At 38.7% G+C, this 22,677-nt stretch overlaps 1 protein-coding gene across 2 annotated transcripts in view; it reads right to left on the bottom strand.

The window, feature by feature from the left end:
* The window catches only part of MARK1 (microtubule affinity regulating kinase 1), a 113,957-nt gene that overhangs the window by 56,786 nt on the left and 34,494 nt on the right, over nt 1-22,677 (bottom strand). For both annotated transcript variants that reach the window (XM_057315147.1, XM_026517301.4), the window contains exons 2-3: nt 10,991-11,194; nt 9,768-9,821 (exon numbers count right to left, since the gene is read on the bottom strand). In XM_057315147.1, the coding sequence (XP_057171130.1) occupies nt 9,768-9,821; nt 10,991-11,194 (258 nt within the window). The remainder of the gene's footprint in view (nt 1-9,767; nt 9,822-10,990; nt 11,195-22,677) is intronic.

Genomic DNA, 22,677 nt, shown 5'->3' with positions numbered 1-22,677 from the left:
AGCATGAATGGGCCTGCGTGGGTTGGCTGTGCGTAGGCTAAAAATGACAGGCAGTTGTGGAAAGAGGAAGAATGGTTGCTGCTGGAAGAAGGGATTAGTGTGTTTTAAGGGGCATACTGGCCTAGGACAATGAAATGCCAGTAGCCTGACCCGCCAATCACCCTTCTTCCCAAAGAAACACTTCAATTGTCAGCTAGATTTGGGTCATTAACACTACAAACTCAGAGAATCGGGGCCAAGTGAACAGTAGCACATGGCTTTAGTAAAAGGTCTAAGACGTCTCCTCCTTTTCACAACTCCCCTCACCCCTTCCAGAAACCGCAATATTCCAGTTGGCTGCACACAGGAAAGGGACGGGACTAATTAATGTCAGAGCCTCCGCATCGGCTGCCCGAGTCAAAGGAAGCAGAGAGAGAGAGAGACAGTGAGCCACATATCCGTGATCTCTTAGCCCAGAGCAGACCTTTATCGGCGAGGGGGCCAATCTTCCCAGTGCCTGCTCTTCCTTAGGAAAGGTGGACAGGGTTGAGGGGAGAAGGAGAGCTGAAAATTTAGACCATGCTAAGACGTTTACCTTGAGATGGACAGTTATTGTTTAAAAAGTCAATTACTGTATGTATCATTTGTCAGGTAAAAGCCAGGAAAACAGAGGTTTGCAACTATATTAAATCGTCCCACACCACTATTTGAGTTTCTGATTCTAATTTATAGTTCATTTTTTCTTGTTCGTTTTCAAACTGTGACATCATGTTTCTAGCATTCTTAAACTTAGCAGGAATGCTCCGAATTCACTAATATTCTCCAAACTTACTGTTTCAGCTTTGTGGTGGGCTGAAATCAAGGCCAGAGTTTGTTCGAATCTTGTGTGTTCAATTCGAGAAAAGAGTGCCTCGTGAAGGCCCGAGATGGGTTTTCTCTGGCTACGAGGCAGGGAGGGCCTTTATTGTTTAGACTTCGTGACAGCTATTCTAGTTAGTTGTTCAGAGGCTGGACTGTTTCCTTCTTGGTTCTTGGCGTTGTTCCCCATAACTGAAGTGAGTAAACAAGAGAGATATTTACTTTTCAATTCAGTCCTTCTAGTTACGGCTTAAGGTCAGGGTCAGTCAAACTCCATTAGTGTTCATCAGTATTTGCCTCATTTATGAGCATTTTCCGTTTCTCCTCTCAACTGTTCTCTTCCTTCCTGATGCTTCTATTCCTTTTGTTTCGTACTTTTTGATGGTGGGAAAATCTGTTATATTTAGAAGTAGCCACTTGGACATGGCTTGGACAATTCTCATTCTATTTACACCCAAAGCATCACAGTCAGGGGCCAGTCAAATGCACATCATCCTCCTTCCACCAGACCTGCTCACTGTGTTGCCCTTGGCTTCATCAAGGTCACAGGACCCCTTCACTGCTTCATCAAGGTCACAGGACCCCTTCACTGCGTCTTGAAGCAGATGGAGAACAACACTGTGGCCACGGGAAACTTGACAAAGGCAGAGTGGCCAGGCTTGTTGCCATTGGGAGAGCTCTTCCAGGCTGTCATCAGTCACAGGGAACTGGGCTCGTAGGAAGGGGATGACATTCAGATCTTCTTGTGCCTTTTGACACAGTCTTCTTGGCCTTTCCGGTATTTTGTTCTGATATGAGTTTGGTGAGGGGCAGGAGCCCTTCTTTGCCTTCACTGTAATCTTTGTAGAAATCCCATCTGTATCTTTGATAGCTGTTTACCAGTCTATTAATGAGAGGTGTGAGCACTGCTTTACCCTGCAAGTGGCATTCAGCTCCTAGAGACTGCTGGGTCCTCGTTTAGACTCTCTCGGAGGTGCCCATCCATTGAGGGATTTTATATATGATATGCCCATATTAACAGAATCCTATGGATTACACTTTCAGCTTTTACATTTCTAGGATCACCACTTCATTCTTTTTTCAGCCTTCAGACACCTTATGGACACACCACATATTTTATAAAGTTATTGCTAGTAGTATAACAACGTAGGCAAATTTCTTAAGTTCTTCCCATGAAATGGTAGTTGGAAAAAGAGTTCTGAAGACAAGTAAATGAATATATATTAGATGATTTCTAACTAAAAAAAATGAAATGGTTGTTCAGTATTGCTTCCCAACCTTGACAACTTGTAAGTCAACTGTTTGTTGCAAAGTGAAGAGAAGGAAATGCTTTTTAAATGACAGGCGGGGCCACTTTTCCAAGTTTCATCTAGAGAGATTACAAGATTATAAGATTCTCATTTCTTATAAACTGGTACCAATTTTATATTGCTTGAGTCCTTCTCAAGGCCTTGTACAGTTCCAAGCTCAAGCTGGGGCTAAATAAATGTACTGTTTGAGAGAGTGAATCAAATCATTTCAAACAAAAGATATCGAACATAAAATAGATCAAATTTGGAAACAGTTTGAATTAGAAATGATGGAAATTAAAATGAGATACCATAATGCATCCATAAGGTTGACAAAAATTAAGAAATCTGCTAACATTAAGGTGCGGGCAAAAATGCAGAGCAGCAGTAAATCTCACAGTGTTAGCAGAAGCATAACTGGTGCCACCACTCTGCAGAGCAATTTGATATTATTTAGTAAAGTTGAGGATATGCATGACCTTCAACCTAGCAATTCTGCTTGGAGAGATACATTTATACATCTTCACAAAACACACACACACAACAATGATCACTGACTGCAGCACTGCTTTTGCAGCAAAAACAAAAAGCTAACTAGGGGGGAAAAAGTGAAACACAAAAACACCAGGAACAATCTACATATCCACCAACAAAAATACGCGAACTGTAGTACATCTGTGAATAAGGAAGTGGGTAAACTGTAGCATGCTCGTACAATGGTGTGCAGTAACAGTGGTGCAAATAAATGCACTAGGCTATACAGACTAACGTGACTAAGACTGTAAGACGTTACATGAAAAAAGTGAGTTGTAGAAAGATAACAGGTTTATAGATAAATAATATGTGGTATTTTACACATAGAAACACACATGTGAAAAAATGTTTTAAATCTGAGTGAGAATAAGAAAGATCAAATCCAGAACAGTAGTTATTTCCAGGTAGGAAAATATAGGAATAGAACCCAGAAATAACACATAAGGCTTCAGTTGTATCTGTAATATTTTATTTTTTTTTAAAAAAGAAATGAAACAGTTTAGTCTAACAAATGTCACAAGTAAGCAACTTTTTTTAGAATGGGAAAGACATTTTGAAGTCCCCATCCAAAAATTATAAATAGGCCAGTTTACTATGCCAACAAACTGCCCAAATTAGAAAAAAATCAGAGTATGACTCTTAAATAACAAAATGACAATATGATTTCTAAAATAGCCAGATGAGGGGCACCTGGGTGGTGCAGTTGGTTAAGCGGTTGACTCTTGGTTTTGGCCCAGGTCATGATCTCAGGGTCCTGGAATCGAGCCCTATGTCAGGCTCCACACTCAGTGTGGAGACTGCTCCAGGATTCTCTCTCTCCCTCTGCCACTGCTCCCACCCCTGCCCCGCTCACCCACACTCTCTCTCTCAAATAAATAAATCAATCCCCCCACCAAAAAAACAAAGAAACAGCCAGATGGTCTAGCTTAAAACTCAAAGGTGATTTAGATCTCTAGCCAACCCCATTTCCAAGAGAAAATCCTTCCACGTCTACGCTTCAGTAAATCTTACGTAGTTTCTTGAGAACACAGAAATAGACATATGCTTTACAGCCAACAAAGGCCAAGCAATTACAATAGAGGTGTTAAGAGTCAGAGACAGAATACAAACATCAAAAACAAAAAGCAAAACTACTACCAAGAGTAAAACAAATAAAAACTAAAGCAATTCTTTATGACTAATCCTTGGTCGAGTGCTTCATTTTAAGGAGGACGGAGAGACTTAACACTGTTGTGGAGACAGCAAAGGTTTCCCTGAAGAAATGACTCTAAGGCTGAAATGTGAGGAATGAGTGATTAAAGATGAATTAAGTGAAGGGGGGTGGTGTGCTTTAGGCAGAGGGTGGGGTGAAGAGCTTCAAAGTCCTGGTGGCTGGAGTGAAGTGTGTGACTAGGAGCAGATGAAAGAAAGTACTGTAACTGGACCAGTACTAGATGGGGCGGGGCAGAGGCTGTGGGGAGCTGGTGGGCCACAAGGTGGAAGAGGAAGGTGGGACCTCGTACACCTTGTTAATGAATTTGATTTCCAGACCACCAAAAATGAATGCCATCTAGAAGTTTAAAATGAAGGTATTTTGTGATCTTGATGACTTTTTAAACGCTGTGTGTGGGGTGTGGGGGTGTGTGTACATGGGTGCAGAGGGATGCAAAGTGGATGCAGAAAGACCAGCTGGAAGGCTACGGGGGCAGTCCACAGGCCGGACAACAGCATCTTTGTCTAGAGTGGTCGTGATGGGAAAAGATAAAAGCAGACATTCTCAAAAACTATGTAAGACAAAATCTGCACAACTCAAGGACAGACGGTGAGAATAAGGAAGAGTGAGGAGTCAAGGACTGTTCTGGGCTCCTGGCTTGCACAACTCGAGGACAGTGTCATTCACTGAGAGAGGATGCCGGAAGAGCACCACCTGGGCGAGGTACTGAGTAAGTGGGGCAGAGATCAGGAGTTCTGTTTTGGACATGGTAAGTTTGGGCTGTCTTTGAGAAATTACAAGCAAATTTAGGGGAGGTCTGAGTTGAAGGCATAAATTTGTGACTCTGACTACAGTTGAGATAGCCCAGGAAGAGAATACAGAAAGAAAAGAGGACCAAGCTTTGTGGGGTTCTAACATCGAGGCCAACAAAAAAAGCAATGACTCTACATAAAGGAAACATAAAACAAGGAGCCAAAAAAAAAAAACAGAAGAAAATATATGGAGAAATACAATCTTCTTTCAATAATTTTTTGTTAGATTAAGAATTAATTGACAAACACATGTATCTGGCTCAATGGCACTTAACTTGAACCATAAGACAGTTTCCATTTCAAGTTTTTTTAAAAATTTTTTATTTTTACTGAATTAAAAAAAATCCCAAGTCATGATCACATAGATTGGAGAAAGGAACCAGTATCAGATGGTGTGTCAGCAAGATTCAGATTGATTACTTTACAAAGATATTTCTCCCTGAAGCTTATGTACAGCTCTCAGACAGGTTCTAGTCTAGGCTGCTAATCTTATTACACAGAAAAGTTGGAAGACTGGAAGTTTCTATTGGAAGGATAATAGCAAATGGATTCTTAATATACTCTTCAGATGTGCTTGCTCTGGAAGGTTATCTTTCATATTTGGATGTAGCATTTGTGTGTTAAACATGCCCATTGATAGGTCATTGAGCCTTCTGTCCAATAACTAAAGAGAACCAACAAGGTTTAGAAAACTCAAATTTTTGGTCAGTGGACTACTTGAAACCATTTGTTTTTTTCAGAAAATCTGGTTATCTTATCTTCAACATGTTTCTAGCTAGACATTAACATTCTTATCACCTTTTAAAGGAAACTTGTTTGAACACCTTTTCCCTCAAAATCCATCGTATTTCAGTTTGAAAGATACACTTCCCACCAATTCTTCACACTGTACACTGAAGAGACAGCTTTTTTTTTTTTAAAGATTTTATTTATTTATTTGACAGAGATAGACAGCCAGCGAGAGAGGGAACACAAGCAGGGGGAGTGGGAGAGGAAGAAGCAGGCTCATAGCGGAGGAGCCTGATGTGGGGCTCGATCCCGTAACGCCGGGATCACGCCCTGAGCCGAAGGCAGACGCTTAACCGCTGTGCCACCCAGGTGCCCCTGAAGAGACAGCTTTTAATAGCCATGATTTCATGATAACCTGTTTTCAGTATTTCCTTCAAAGCCGAATCAAGATCAGAAGTATGTTGCTAACCACTGATTTCATGGCGAATGGAATACTGAGGGACCAGGCAGTAGGTATAATCTTATTTATTCGCATGGCAGAACAAATTCCTTGCAGAACTACCGCCCCCGTATGTGCTCGCCAAAAAAAGGCCTTCCCGGTGTTTCATCATTACTAATTCAAAGACAACTTTTGCAATCTACAACCCAGCTTGCAAAATGCTAACTCTTATCACTTAGATTTTCACCAACCCACAAAAGAATGGGTCAAGACTTTTCCTTCGAATGGCCCACACATGTGAAAAGAACAATAAAATGAAATATGCTATAAAGAACGCATATATGACAGTAACTGGCATTTCAACATATGTCCAACAGAGATATTTGGTAAGGAACACTGCCAAAGAGATTCTTCTGCTTTCTCCTTGACAAAAATATGTGTCAATAATCATATGATTGCTTTTACAAGTTGGGTTTCTTGATAATTTGTTAACAGAAATTTAATTCTGGGGATGCCTGGGTGGCGCAGTCGTTGGGCGGCTGCCTTCGGCTCAGGGCGTGATCCCGGCATTCGGGATCGAGTCCCATATCGGGCTCCTCCGCTGGGAGCCTGCTTCTTCCTCTCCCACTCCCCCTGCTTGTGTTCCCTCTCTCGCTGGCTGTCTCTCTGTCACATAAATGAATGGAACCTTTAAAAAAAAAAAAAACAGAGTTTAAAAAAAAAAAAAAAAAAAGAAATTTAATTCTGAATATTGCTTCCATGGTTCTGTCTTCCTCCCTACCTGTAGTGACCATGGTAAAAATTATTTTGCCGATGCTCTGGAAAACTTACCAGAGAGGTTGCTGGGCTTTATCTGAAAACTCACTGAAGTTTAAATGGCTTAGGTCGCCATTTGACAACATTTTATACAACAGATAACATACCAGACACTAGGAGTAAATGGATTATTCACTTAATAAGTCTAATTATCAGATGTCAGTTACTGAAAATTGATTGTACTTTCCCTGCTTGTACAAAACCACTGTCCTAGCACAGAGATTCACAGTGTATGTCGTTGTAATGCTGCAGCCCTCTTTATTATTTAAGGACATAATTCTGAGTTACAGCAGTCCTATCTTTATTCTCATTTCAGGCTTTACTACTCAGTAAATCACTTCAGAACCACTGAGCCATTTTTGTGAGTTGGGGCTATAATGCAACATAGTAAAACAACAGAAAATGCAAATTAATAAACAATACGCGGAAGACAGATAAACTGCACCCACCTGGCTATGAGCTGAGAAAAGCTTACACAGACTTTGTTATCCATGTATAAACTAATGTGTCCAAGTTTAAAAACTTGGCGAAATTTCCGAGAAAATGATAATTAATCTTACATTTTGAGTACATGAACTATCAACAAAACTGCTTCATTGTTTTGCTTTTCCTCCAACATCATTAGGCTGCTTAAAAGATCCCCAGGAATTGCTAGTATAGTTCATAAGCCCCAAAAAACACTAATTAAAATATGAGGTGAGATTCATGGTCCAAAGAGGAAGGGGTAAATACAGCATCAAACTCAAATAATTTTTTAATGATGAAAACTTACTAAATTGGATCCCATTAATTCAAAATATGTGATACAAATAATATGAGTATATTATGTGAACAATGTTGAAGCCAAAGATGCTTAACAATTCCAAAGGCCAAACTGCTTTTGAGAGCTTTATATTTTAGAAGTTTTGAACAGTTGTGGTATCAAATTTAGGTTACTTTGTCTATCACTGATGTTGTCAAAGGAAAGTACTATTTCCTATAAATATGTTACACACAGAAGAGAACATAAAGGATGGGAATCAGCTTAAATTCAGATCAAGTCCATAATAAGATTTAACTGAACGCTTTTGGAAATGAGATTAAAATGAATATTTCAAATATATGTGTTATCATTATCTGCCTTTTAATAAGCACACCTATGACACGGACAATATATTTTGCTGTTTGTTACCTATAGGACTTCACTGTCAATGCTAAGGAAAACAGATTACTTCTCATTCCATTATTTCTTTTTTAGCTATAAAAAAAGACTGGGAGATCCTACCGGCCAAATGTTGAATGTTCTACAATGCATGGGAACTAACCAAGCCTCACCTGTTTGTTTTCAAAACTCTTAACTGCGAGCAAATCTATGAGCATAAATGAATATTATTTCAAAAATAATGACATATACACAGTGTACAGGCTACATTTAGTGAATGTCTATCTTTCCCTGGATTTTATTTTCATAGATTAAAGAAAACAAAATTGCCATCGTTCTTTATATACCTATTTGGAAAAGCAACACTTCATCAGCCAGATTAGCAGCATTTACAACAGAAATTACTTGTCATCAAGTACATTTTTTAGTTATTCAGATAAATAAAGCAACATTCAGCTTCACATCTGCGTGTTTCCACAAGTTCAAGTGTGGTTCTACAGTCGTCTCTGGGCCCCTTAGGGAAAGACTGAGTGGGGGTCATATTACTGGGCATCCAACTTGCAAAACAGGCCGCAATCACTTAACGTCACTTAAAATCACCCGGTTTACCAGAGTAACTCACAGATTAATCCAGGAAGAGTGGAGAAGCCAGACGGGGGTGGACGGAGCCACTTAAGCACTTTGTGCATTTTTAAAAGGTTCCCGGCAGAGGGGTGGCAAAATCTGCTCCACTGTGGCTCCAGCCCAGTTTGAAAAGAGCAGCTTTGGATAATTTATCTGCCCAGAGAGGATGCCATTTTGTAACTCATAGAACTGCATCATAATTAGCTAACAGACCGGTGCTAGACACTTCTCCCAGAAGACATCCGTAACGTATACCATCTCACAGAGAAAAAAAAAGAATGCAGCAAACATTTCGTTCTCCCTGATCAGAAATATCAGTGCTATGAAAGTTACATTGATTGCTAAATATAAAAGTAGTACAAAGACAGATCTCTAAGTATATAAAATAAACTGAGTTATCTGGCACTGAGCCAAGTGGGAACAGACCCAAATTTTTAATTTAATGTTAAAATCATAGCAGGTATAGTTGAACACACCATACTAAAAAGTTCTTACATTAAGATTCCACCTGTCTTAGGAACTCAAAGTTATCTGCACATTTTCATATGTAACCATGACCCTATTACCTTCTAATAAAAAATCACAATGTATACTAATTCACCACATACAAACTTAACATATAGGGTATACGTGTTAAAATATTTGCTTCATTCTTAATGTACTAAAATGTGTATCGGAGAAACTTTTCCCACATAAGTATAATGAGCAACCTGAAATAGCTTTCCTAGGTTTAATCAGGGCAATATCCACCCTAACTCCTTTCTTTTTCTTCCCCTGCTGTTTTTTATTTGCATTCTTTGAAGAAATGTTAATATTTTTTACTCTAAGTTAACTGAGAGACTAGTTCCTGCGGAAGAAGGAAGAAAAGAAAGTGAAGCAATAAAAAGAAACCGTCTATGGGCATAATTAACTATAAACAGATTTTTTAAAAATGTTTTTTTATTACATTATGTTAGTCACCATACAGTACATCCCTGGTTTTTGATGTAAAGTTCGATGATTCATTAGTGCGTATAACACCCAGTGCACCATGCAATTATAGATTTTTAAATAAAGCAGAATCCTGACTATTTCAAAATATTTGTTACAAAGTTTTATGCTACTGAATTAAAAGACATAAATCCCTTTCATATGGTGTATTCATTTGAGTTGTAGATATTTCTCAAGCAACTACTTGATAAATATAATTGAAGCATTATTAAACATAAATACTGTTTTATATCATGTCTTTTCTTCAGATATTGACGAAATGTAGTATTTTACCTAATAGGAAATTTAGGATAACTGACTTTACAGAATATCATAGATTAATAAACTTACATTCTAATTACTTACTATTAAAATAATTAAATACCTTTTGTAGACTGGTAGGATTTAGCTGAGTTTTGTCTATTATTTTCACAGCAACCTGAAAAAGAGAACCATTAAACTATATATTTGAGAATATGTATTTTGATGGATTAAAAAATCTTCTGTTTCATTCCTAACTAGATGTAATTTAGTTATATTTGGTGTTCACATCACTAGATGGTAAAGTTGTGACCATCTGGCAGCCTTAAGATGTGTTTCACTGACCTATGTCTTCAGCATATCAGATTCTGAGTCAATAAAATGACACCTTTCATATTACTTCCAAGTCTCCCCTTTAAAGCAAAGATCATTTGTATCTTAATCTTTTACTTCTGATCTTAGTACGTTATAATTATCAGAAGGGAGGGGCTTATGAGCTTTCAGTAGGTTAAGTATCATGTGAATAAAATGATATTAGAGAAATCAAACACCCAAGTTTGCTTACAGCAGTGGACTGACCAAATGGATTAGGTCTAAGTCTCTGCCTAATGGAACCTGCGTCTGAACAGTTCCTGGAGCCAGAATGGGCAGAGGACTAAAATGAACCGTACGTGACAACAATATTATGTATAGCGCAAAAGAAAAACTTATTAAAAACAAATTATGACTGAGATCTTCATAATGTCCTAACTGGATCCAGGCAACATTAAGTAATATTAACTTTTTCAGTCTTTACTATACAAATTATTAAATATTAGTAATAATTATTAAATAAATTTTTGCTATCTATATACACATAATTGAAAACACATGGGATTTTAGAAACCCAATTCTCGTACTACCTAGAAAAATGTCTGTTTTTAACTGCAAGTGCAATGTGGTCTCTAAATAGATAAAATTAGTGGGTGACTTTCTACACATTCATACCTAATTTACCTGAAGCAGTAATTAATGAGAACTTACACTGGCCCTGTTGCTAGGGTCGGGGAACAAAGGTAGTCAGAAATGTTTATAGAAACCATATAAAGAAGACAGAAGTCTGAGGAAAGCCCAACCGCAGTATGCGTGATTTATGAAGATGCTACATGCAGGGACGTCTTTTCTGAACTTTCAAAGGCCAACTTTTGTGCCATAATATAGCTCTGTTTACAGATGTTCCATTCACACATATCTCAGTGTTTACTATATTTTAAATGTCATTTATTCCAAGCATCAGCTATAGGAAAGCTTTGTCATAAGACTCTGGAGAGATCCAAGCAAATATTTAAAAGCATCATGAAAACTTACCTCTCTACCAGTTAGAACATGTCTTGCCAATTTCACTTTGGCAAAATTTCCCTTCCCTATTGTTTTTTGTAAACGATAATTTCCAATGTGAGGCTGTTCATCTGTTGCTGACGTAATGGAGTTTCTACAGCGAGGGATGTTCTGTCTGCTACTTGATTTGGTAGGCTGGATATGCGGTTCAGTGTATCCATCCACAGATGTATGCTAAGAAAAAGGTTGTAAGATTTCATTGTTAATGAAATTATATTTTAAAAAGGACAAATAAAAAGACTACAAATAATTGTCATTAATAATTCAACTTCAATGAAAATACATCGCACTACACGATTTTAAAGTGAGAGAATTCTATTTATAATTTCTACTTGACTTTAGCTCGCTTTGCCAGAGGGAATATAACTTTAAAATGAAATGTTCTGCATAACTTTAGGCATATATTTTCTTTTTTTTAGAGAGAGAGTGCGCCTGCACACAAGTAGGGGGGAAGGGTCGACGGGAGCCGGGAAGGAGAGAGAGAGAGAATCCCAAGCAGGCTCCACGCTCAGTGCGGTGCCCGACATGGGGCTCGATCTCACAACCCTGAGATCATGAGCCGAGCCAAAATCAAGAGTTGGATGTTTAACCAACTGAGCCACCCAGGCTCCCCTAGGTATATGCTTTTGATTAAAAAAAACATAAAGAGACAGATAGATGGACGCCACACAGACCATTACTCCTCTAACGGTTTTATCCCCTTAGGTCAAGATGATGACACAGCCCAGGACTGTGTCATTAAAAGGGCAGAACGTCTTTAATGCCAAGACAAACAAGTTCATGAATACAGCTCTGTTTCTCCGAACTGGCCCCGCTACTTGTCACATTCACGCTTTCATTTGCTGGCATATAGTTCAGTCAACTGACCAACCAGCTGCCTGCTTCAGGTATCCTGATCGCTCCCTGCCCACGCCCCTCACGCAGCTTGCGCTGCTCAGCCAAGAGCCACAGCGCTGCCTGGGACGGTGACCGAATGCCCACTGCAGTCCTCCTCAGCGCTACTCTTGAAGTAAAGGTGTGGGTCTGTCTCACAGTCGCACACTAGCCCACAACCGTGGTGAATCCTGGTCAAGGGCAGGCTCGGCCCCTGACCCCAGGACCAGCTGCCCTACGAACTGTTTCACCAGCTCTCGATGCTCCGGCGCTCTCGTTCGGTTTTGCCTGCATTCTGACACACCTCTAGCCGTTTTTGTGAGAATACAGAGTCACACACAATAAACGTAACATCTCTCTCCGACAAATTTCTTTAAAATAGCTGAAGATGAGTAGCACAAATTAACAAAAGAAATGAGCATTTTTTAGTTGCAAAGTAACTAATTCAGCCCGCGCTGTCCTGCCTATACAACTACTAGCTTGCCTAAAAAAATTTTGACCAGAAAACTTCTTAAGGGCAACATTAACGATGACTCCATTTTTACCATGCTCATGCAAAACATGACTCAAGGTCATTTTTCTCTTTGTTATTACTTTACGATTTTTTTTTAACAGGAGAAAATAAAATTTAATTATGTATGTAAAAGGGCTCCATAAAACCTGAGGTCTCTACTTTCAGATTTTTTTCTTTTTTAACACGGCGCAAATTAAAGAGAGGTCTCTGGGTCTTACGCACACCTCAGCCTCCGGCCTCATTGTGAACTAGTGCCCCTTGGTGTATTCGCACAGCAAACTGCTTTCTCGTAGCTCATCACCCGCCCCACTGTACTATCATTATACACTGACTTCTCTGTCTCTGCCACCCTACCACGAGCGATCTGAGGACAGGGATGTTTTCTTTTCATTTTTATATACTCACCACATTGCACAGCCCCAGACTCAGAGGAAAGGCTCAATAAATCAATACTTCTCAAAGTGTTGTCCCTGAACCAGCACCATCAGCATCATCTGGAAACTTGTTAGAAATGCAAATTCTCTGGCCCTGTTCCAGACCTACTGAGTAGGAAGCTCTGGGGGTGGGCCTAGCAACCTGTGTTCTAACCAATCCTCTGGGTGATTCTGATGCAGGCTGAAGTCTGAAAACTACTGCAATAAATAATGTAAGAAGGAGGTAAATACAAAGTTATTCACTGGCTCTTACAGACTTTTCTATTATCTGAGCACAAACAAGAGATGTTAATTATAATCAATTTCTAAGCATTAACAGGTTGCTGTACTTTGCCCCATAAATTGTACTTCTCTACCTGAACTTGTTCTGCAGGGAATGGGGACCTGTCCATGCTTCAAGATTTAATTTTATCTCCTCCTCAAAAAGCTTCCTATGTCTTTCCACAAAGCAGAGTTGATTCCCTCTCTCTTTTGTTGCTATTTTTATATCCAGTACAAATTTCTACTACTGGAACTCTCACACCATCTTCTAAGTATGTGTCATGGTCTGTTTTCACTGTTAGACCTGAAGCTCCGTAAGCTCCATAACTTAATATAGTGTTAGGTACAAAGAATGCACTCAGTATATAAATGCTAAATTGAAGGAATTCAGGGCCCTTGTACTCCTGATGCCCCTTAGAGAAGGACTTCTGGGAAATGACACCCTGCTGTCCAGATCTTTGATGCATATTAATACCCACCCCCCAATACTGGTTGCAAGGCACATCCTGACATTAAACCAAACTATGACAGACTGCATTAGTGGCCTCAAATTTTCATGCCCCTTGCCACATAACTCTTTAGTGTCCTTCCACTGAGAGTAGGACTTAGTTCCCCGCTCTTTGGGAGTTCAGTCACGCGATTTGCTTTGGCCAAAAGAATGAGCTGGAAGTGACAGTATAGCTGGTCCCAAGCTGGTCATCAAGAGATTTTGCTGTGTTTCAGCTTGCTCTCTTAAACTTCTGCCATCACCCTGAGACGGACTTGCCCAAGCTGACACCAGAAGGAAGATGAAAAATACATAGAGCAGAGCCACTCCCACCTGAGCCCAGATTAAATCATCTGGTTCCCCAGATGACCCACTGACTCATGAGAAATAATATATGCTTTTTAGTTTAAGCCACTGGGTGTTGGAATGGTCTGTTACAGCAATGTCAGCTGATACACAGACTTATCACTATTTTTAAATGCAGAGGTAAACATAAGGGAACAATGAACAATTAAGAGATTCTTATCAAACATGTTCAAATTCTAGTAGTCTGCAAACATAAAAAAGAGGGGTTGCTATATAATCAATTCCCTAAAGAGAAACTCTTGATCAAATAAGTTACATATGGGTAGAATCCCTGACTTTTTAGTATCCCCAGCAAGTGTGGTAAGAAAGAGGGCTCAGCAAACATTTCTGTAAAAAATAATAAATATTTTAAGCTTTGTAGACTGTAACTATCTCTGTTGCTTATGCATTTCCCCCCCTAGCTTCTTAAAAATTTAAGAACCTTTCTTAGTTCAGGGCCATACAAAAAAATCACCAAAAGGCTGGATTTGGCCCACTGGATAACACATGACCTCTAACGTAGGATTAAACTGTTTCTGGATGATTCCACCAAAAGAATAGGAGATTCTAGGAAAAGCACAGGTATGGCTGTGTCTACCTGGAGAGCAGAGAGAGGATAGGGGGCTCATTTAAAATATTATTCTTTCTCATCCCACCACCTAAGTTGGAAAAGGTGGCATATTCTCCAAAATCCTTTTTAAAAATAAGATCTCAACTTTTGACATTCAGCATGATCATTTTATGAGCCATCCAACTTATTCAGAATGCATTTATATGAGTCTTAGAAGTTAAAAATAGAATATATAGAAAATATATTATGTAATTCTGATTATAAAACACCCACCCAAAAATATTTCCCCCACAACCCCATCTTTTCTTAGGATTGCCAGAGCGCCACTCAGGGGCATACTCTTTCTGCGAAGAAACTCTCTGAAGAATAATTTGGAATAACTGATCTCATTCCTTCCTGATCAACAGCTTCACTCTCAAATAGAAAACCTAGCAAGAATATGAATTCAGCTCATGCTGGATTAAACGGTGAGTTTAAGAACTATCTCAGCCCTAAGGCTAGTAGATACAGGAAATTATGTTAGCTTAATTATAGAATATCTACAAGTTTTTGTCCCCATCTTTAGCTGAAAACGCAAGGTTAGATCTTGGCCTTTCCTTCTTCAAGTTGTCCACTCAAGCAGTAGACCTTGCTTTCTGTCATTCTTCCTGCAGCAGTGGCAACAGAACCCTACAGCTTGCCCAGAGTGCAGCATATTCAAAGTAATTAAAGGTCATAGTTTCATTAGCTCTTCAAGGCTGCATCTCATGGATCCACACTCTACTTCTTGAATAATAATAGAATTTCTCCTGCCTTCAATACCAACTGAAATGAATTTTTCTACTCACTAGCTATGCATTTTTGGGCAAGCTATTTTAACCCTTATGTGCCCGTTTCCTTATCAGACAAACTGCTAGAAATCATGTTTTTGGGGCGTGGAGGGGAAACCTTAAAAGTATCCAGGGAAAAACAACACAATACATACAAAGGAATGACAATTCAAATGGCAGCTCACTTTTCCTCAGAAACAACAGAGATCAGGTGACAATGCAAGATATCTCATGTGCTGCAAAAAAACCCATACTGAAACCCTAAATTCTTTATCCAGTGAAAATATTCTTCAAAAAAGAAAACAAAGACATTTTTAGACGAACAAGAGCTAAAAGAATTTGCTGCCAGAAGACATACACTATATAAAACACTAAAGAAAGTTTTTCTGTCCAAAGGGAAATGACCATAGATGGTAACCTGAATCTACACAAAGGAATAAAGAGCTCTGGAAATAGGAAATATGTGAGTAAGTATAAAAGAGTACGTATTTTTTCATCTCTTACTTTCTTTAAAAGACACTATTTAAAGCAAAAATTTATAACACCATACTATGGGGTTTATAATGTAAGCAGATGTGAGTATATGTGAAAATACAAGTACAAAGGCCAGGGGAATTAAAATACTCTTACAAAAGTCTTACATTTTATCTGAACGGGTACAATATTAACAGTATGGAGACCGTAATAATATATGAATGCATTCTGTAATCTCTAGAGCAAGCACTAAAATGCACTAAAATTGCAGAGACATAGGTAAGAAATCAACAGAGGAATTTAAATGGAATACTAAAAAACACTGATTAACTCAAAAGTAGGCAAGGAAGGAAGAAGAGAGGAACAATACAACAACTACAACAAAGAGATGGGACAAAAACAAAAGAGTAAATTATAGACTTCCCAAGCAGATCAATATTTATATTTAACATAAACTAATTATTTCAATTCAAAGAGATTATCGAATGAATTTTTGAAAAAGTCTGTCTTAGAGACAGCTAAGAGATGCACTGTAAGTATGAATACACAGATAGACTGAAAGTAAAATTATGGGGAAAAATATACTATATTATGCAAACACTCAGCAAAAGAGAGGTAGGGACGCTATAATAATATCTGACAAATAAGACTTCAAGACAAGGAGTACTGTACTAACGAAGTAAAAAGAGACACCACATAATGATACAAGGGCAAACAGAACAATCATAAATATAATTATGCATGTGCTTTGTAACTCAAGTTTCAACAAGCAAAAATGACAGAACAAAGAAAAAAGTACATAAATCCATGACCACAATTAGAGATTTTAACTCCACTCTCCCGAAAGAAGAATCGCACGTGCGCACACGGACACACACACACACACACGCACAGACACACACACACACACAAAACACTAAGAGGAAAAGAACTCTTCTCAACATCCTTGTTGCTCTATGTATCAAACTACCTTACAGAAAAACTGTACACAGGTATTATTTTAGTTCTCTTTAGAATGACAACTTTGGATTTTTATCAAAGGACAATTTAAAAAACAGCCACATCTTGTACGGAAGGACGACTGAAGATAGCACTAATAATGACTAATGCTTATTCTGTGAGGAGCCAGACAATAAATCTGAGTGTAGTTGCAGAAAAATTCTCTCAACTGGTATGCTTCCTTTATTATATTATGTTATTGTACAATAATGCCTCCCTCCTTCCCCAATTTCAGTGTTTCAAGGTGAATTTTCACTTCAATTGGCAAAATAGTGAATGGTTTCAGTGAAAATAGCAGCTTTATGAATGGCAAAGACTTTTAAATTGCAGGAAAGAATGCTTATTGAAAATAGAAGGCTTGTGGTTTCTCTTCCTGTGTTCCTACAGCACCCAGGACATTTCTGTATACAACAGTAAATACCTTACAGTGTGATTGCCTTTTTTTTTTTTTAAACTACCTCCTACCAAACTGTGAGCGTCTAAGTGGTAAAGCACTGTATCTTTTACATTTCCTCATCATTCCAATAGTGGTTGCTCCATGAATGGACCCACCAAGTAGTGCCTTTTATTGTAAGTACCCCACCTAAATTACCAATAGAAAAAAAGCTATTTTATATATTAAAGTTTATTTCAATGAGATGTCAACAGATTTGATAAGACAGTCATTATTAAAATAAAATGCCTCCAAAACTTTCCGACGCTACCCTGCTATGCACTGCAGGAATGTAAAAGGCAGCGCTGCACAACAGGGTGACCCTGCCTGCCCTTAAGGAGTAACCCCATAATTTTTCAAACTTCAATATTATAAGTGACCTTTCAGCTTTAGGAATCAGAAATAGGTATGTTTTATTTTATTTTTTAAGATTTATTTGAGAGAGAGAGAGAGCAAGCGGGGGGGGGGGGGGTAGAGAGAGAGAGAGAGAGAAGCAGACTCCCTGCTGAGTGGGGAGCCCAATGTGGGGATCAATTCCATGACTCTAAGATCAGGATCTGAGCCAAAACCAAGAGTCAGAGGCTTAACCAACTAAGCCACCCAAGTGCCCCCAGAAATGGGTATGATTTTGAAACCTTAAAAGAATGATACCAATGAAAAAAAGGTGGCCAATACAGTTTATTAACAGAAGTCTAAGCAACCAAAAGACTATCTTCACCAATATCACACAACGACATATTAAAGAAGTATCATTATAGTCTTGGGAATATGACCCAGAAGGAAAAGTTTATACAAGAGAAACATTATATCACCAAATCTGAAAAAGATGGAGTAGCACTGAGTGATAAGCCGAAAAAAAAGAAACAGGATAAGAATATCCCATCAAACATTCGCACTCAACATGATAATAGTGCTAGACAGACCAGCAATGCTTTTTAAGAAGAAGAATATGCAAAGGAAAGATTTGTGTCATCTTTCCATGGCCAGCAAGAATATAAGCCTAGAAAATGCAATAAATCAATAAAGCATCTTTTGGAAGTACTGCTTGAGTTTTTATTTTATTTTATTTTATTTTATTTTATTTTATTTTATTTATTTGACAGAGAGAGAGAGAGAGCGCGCCACTGAGAGAGGGAACACAAGCAGGGGGAGTGGGAGAGGAAGAAGCAGGCTCCTAGCGGAGGAGCCTGATGTGGGGCTCGATCCCAGAACGCTGGGATCCCGCCCTGAGCCGAAGGCAGACGCCTAACGACTACGCCACCCAGGCGCCCCACTGCTTGAGTTTAACAAAGTTACAAGAGAGGAAACATCCTTAAAAACGAATGACATTCTGCAGGAATCACTTGGTGTGTCGGAACCCACCCTTTCACATTCAGCCCAAATGTGACCTTCCTGGAAAAGCTGTCCATCACATCAGAGCGTCCACTCTCCCTTCAACTAAGCTGGGTTCGATGCCCATTTCTGGTCTTTCTAGTTATTTCTAGCAGTGCACTGCTCCAAATTTTAAAATTAGTTTTTATTAAAATGATATAGGCATGTGGTCAAAGCTGTAAAGGAACTCTAAAAGGTTTATTAACAAAACATCAGTGCCTTGTACCACGCTTCCAGACTCGCAAGTCTGCCTCCCAGCGTCTCCTCCTTTAGCTTTTCCTTCCAATTTTTGCTTAGTAGTTTCTAAACAAACTGCTTTCATTGCTAATTCTTGGTTCATCAGTCTTAGACATTCTCTCAATTTCCTATTAACGGTCAATTAGGATTAAGATCTTCTAGCTTCCTTTCCCCTCCTGTCATCCTCCTAATGCAATATAATCAATTTTCAGTTAAAAAGTATTGTGTTTACATGAGTATGACTTGTAAATACAAACTCACTGGGAGCCAAGTATTATATTATGCTGCTTTCTATTAAATTTCTTTTTTGTCAGCTTCACAGTGATATAAATAACACAATTAAATTCACCAAACCTAAGTATAAAATATGAGTTGTGACAAACATAAAGTCAGGAAACACAACAATCAATATGTAAAACATGGGATCATGCGAGAGGTTCCTGTGTCCTGCCTGCACCGTCAATGTCCTCCTCTCAGTGATCTGCTTTTTGATACTATGCTTTCGCCTTTTCTAGACTATTAAGGAAGTAGATCACACTGTACAGTTTAACCTTCCAAGTTCATTGTAATTACTGACATATTTGGAGTGTTTTTAAATTTTGTTTTGTGTGTTTCCTGTATTTTTTCCTATATTCATCGGCTTTTCTTTGTTCCTTTATTTTCTCCTGTGTCTATTCTACTGGTGGTAATTTAAAAAATGTTAAGGGTAAAAGTCAAGGTGCAGGGGGCTGTGGAGCCAGTGGGAAATGAAATGGAGGTAGTGAGAGCAGATAATGCCCCTGACAAGTTTGACCTTGAAGACGTGGCAACAGTACAACCGTTGGGGAAGAAAGAGGGGTGCACTTGAGGGAGGTTCTTGTTCATATGCTTCTTTTAAGATGGGAGAGACTGGAGCCTGTTTAAATCCCAAGGGAAGGATCCAGCAGGGAGAGAGAGAGAGAAACTGATGAGGCAGGAGAAGGGAAAGATAAAGCTCACGCAAAGTGGGGAAAGACTCAGAGCACACGCGGAGACTGCCCTTGTGCAGGAAGAAAGACGCTTCTTCCCTATAAGAAGCAGGAAGGAAGAGAATTCAGGTCTAGACGTAGAAACACGCAAACACTGGGTAATAGGAAGTTGAGGGAGTTCTACTCTGCTGGCTTTTACTTTCTCTGTGTGACTGGAGCTGAAGTCATCTGCTAAGAGTGAAGATAGGCCACACAGGTTTGCAGAGAGTAGCAAAGATTTGAAATAATCTCTGTAGAAAGAGGAAAAAATGAGTTACCCAAAGTAGTCTAGTGGGGCCACTGGGCAGTACTGACAAGTCTAGATGAGCATGGTGCCCACGAGTTTATCGTGGCTCTCACCTGTCCCATTGTGTCATTTTCTTCAGCAATGCTCAAATGCCCACAGGCAGGTTACTGAGGAAGCAGATGCATGAGTTCATCCTGGTCTGGTGTTTCATAAACAAGTACCATCAGAGAAAAAGCAGCAACACGAGCTCAGTTATTGGTGAGTTACTGAAGTGATGGATCATAAAATTTAAGCTGGACAGTGAAGAAGGTGAAGACAAGAAAGAGATGATGGATAGGGAGAAGTAGAGGCCAATATACTGGAGGGCTCGACAACGTCAGAAAATAATAAGGCAAGACTAACTAAGAAGAAAGCTGCTCGAAGTCCAGGTACTTGCAGTCAGAAGCATGGGGGACTGGATTAGAGATACTAGAAGGACAGCTGCCAGGTGCAACTAGTATAGAATGTTTTATTAAAAATCATCAAGAATTGTTCTGCTTTTGTTCAATTTATTTTATTTTTTAAGATTTTATCTATCTATCTGTCAGAGAGAGAGAGAGCACAAGCAGGCAGAGCGGCAGGCAGAGCAGGCAGAGCAAGCAGAGGGAGAAGCAGTCTCCCAGCCGAGCAAGGAGCCCAACTCAGTACTCGATCCCAGACCCTGGAATCATGACCGGAGTTGAACGCAGACGCCTAACCAACTGAGCCACCTAGAAGTCCCTGTTTTTACATGTGCCTGTTCTATTTTTAAAATGTTTTTAAAAATTGCATTAAAATGGGGCACCTGTGTGGCTCAGTCAGTTAAGCATCTGCCTTCCGCTCAGGTCATGATCTCAGGGTCTGGGATGGAGCCCTGAATCAGGCTCCCTGTTCGGTGGGGAGTCTGCTTCTGCCTCTGCCCCTCCCCCTGTTTGTGTGCGCGCACGCGCACTCTCTCTCTCTGTCTGAAATAAATAAAATATAATGCAATTAGGGGCGCCTGGGTGGCACAGCGGTTAAGCGTCTGCCTTCGGCTCAGGGCGTGATCCCGGCGTTATGGGATCGAGCCCCACATCAGGCTCCTCTGCTATGAGCCTGCTTCTTCCTCTCCCACTCCCCCTGCTTGTGTTCCCTCTCTCTCTGGCTGTCTCTCTCTCTGTCAAATAAATAAATATCTTTAAAAAATATATATATATAATGCAATTAAACTTCATAGTCACATTATTAGAATTAATCTTGAATTATCTATGATTTTCACTGGTTACGTTATTCAACAGCAGTTTCTTATACCCCTGTATTTCTCTTTCTCAGAGCTGTTTTCTTCTAGTTTGCGATTTTTTTTTCAGGTAGGTGTGCATATGATACACTTTCTGAATCACTGCAGGTCACTCTTCTTTATGTTTACATATAAAACAGCTGGATATAGAATAAGTACAATGGAACATTTTCCTACTTATTTCTAGATTTGTTCTAGAAGGTTGAATGTTATAGAATCATGATTTACTGATAACCAGAAAATCATTACAATTAAATTGTGACCCATGAATGACAAAATAATAAAAGACAGAGGAAACTGTACAGAATTTCCAGGTGACAAAATTTTTACCAAAGTTTGTCTAGGGAATAAACTCAAATACAAAGGAGAATTAGTGATACGTCAAAGTCAATGTTAGTATCTCATGTCAATAAGGAAATAATGGTATTATAACAACAAGTTAAGTTGGATCTCTAGGACTGATTTTCACTCCGTACACCAAAATAACTCCTTAAAGGATTAAGGATATAAATGTAAAAACAAAAAACAAAAACAAAGAAGCCATAAAAGTAAGCACTAGAAAAAAGAAATGATAAGCTAGCAACTATTTTTCAGTCTCAGTAGGAGAAATGCTTCTTAAGAATGACACACAACAGAAGCCATAAATTTTTTTTTGTTAAATTTGATACCATAAAATTAAAGAACAATGCACTGGATTCTTTTAAAAACTCTCATTAAATCAAAGTAAAGAGATAAATAATAGATTGAGAAAAAAAATATTTGTAACATGTGGCACACAAATGGTTAATTCTTTAATACTAAAACCTTTGACAAATCAGCAAAAAAATACTCATGAGAAAATGAAAATAAGCAAAGGATAGGTATAAAAAGTTCACATAAAAGGACATATGCATGATTTTTAAACATATGAAAGCACAGTCAATCATAAGTTAAATATAAATTAAAAGTACAATGAAATACTATTTTTCATTTATCAGATTAGCAAAGATTAGAGGTTGACAGCACTGTTCAGTAAGTTGTAGTACAAATACAAACACTCATATATCATGGATCAGAGTGAAAACTAATACAAATTCTACGTAAAAGGAATTTGGCAACATCTATTATTAAAGAAATTCCTATAATCATTGGACTAGAAAATTTACTTCCAGTTATTTATTCTACAGAGTGACAAATGAGCTTAAAAAATAAATGCATACAAAGATATTTATTGCAGCACTTTCTGTAACAGCAAAAGATAAAACAAGCACAGATGTCCCCCAATAGGGGACTGGTTATATACGAATGGTATACTCTTTGTAAATGTGCACGTGCATACACGT

The sequence above is a fragment of the Ursus arctos genome, unplaced genomic scaffold, assembly GCF_023065955.2.
Source record: "Ursus arctos isolate Adak ecotype North America unplaced genomic scaffold, UrsArc2.0 scaffold_2, whole genome shotgun sequence".
NCBI classification, from domain to species: Eukaryota; Metazoa; Chordata; class Mammalia; order Carnivora; family Ursidae; genus Ursus; species Ursus arctos.
This window is presented reverse-complemented; position numbering and strand designations above follow the sequence as displayed.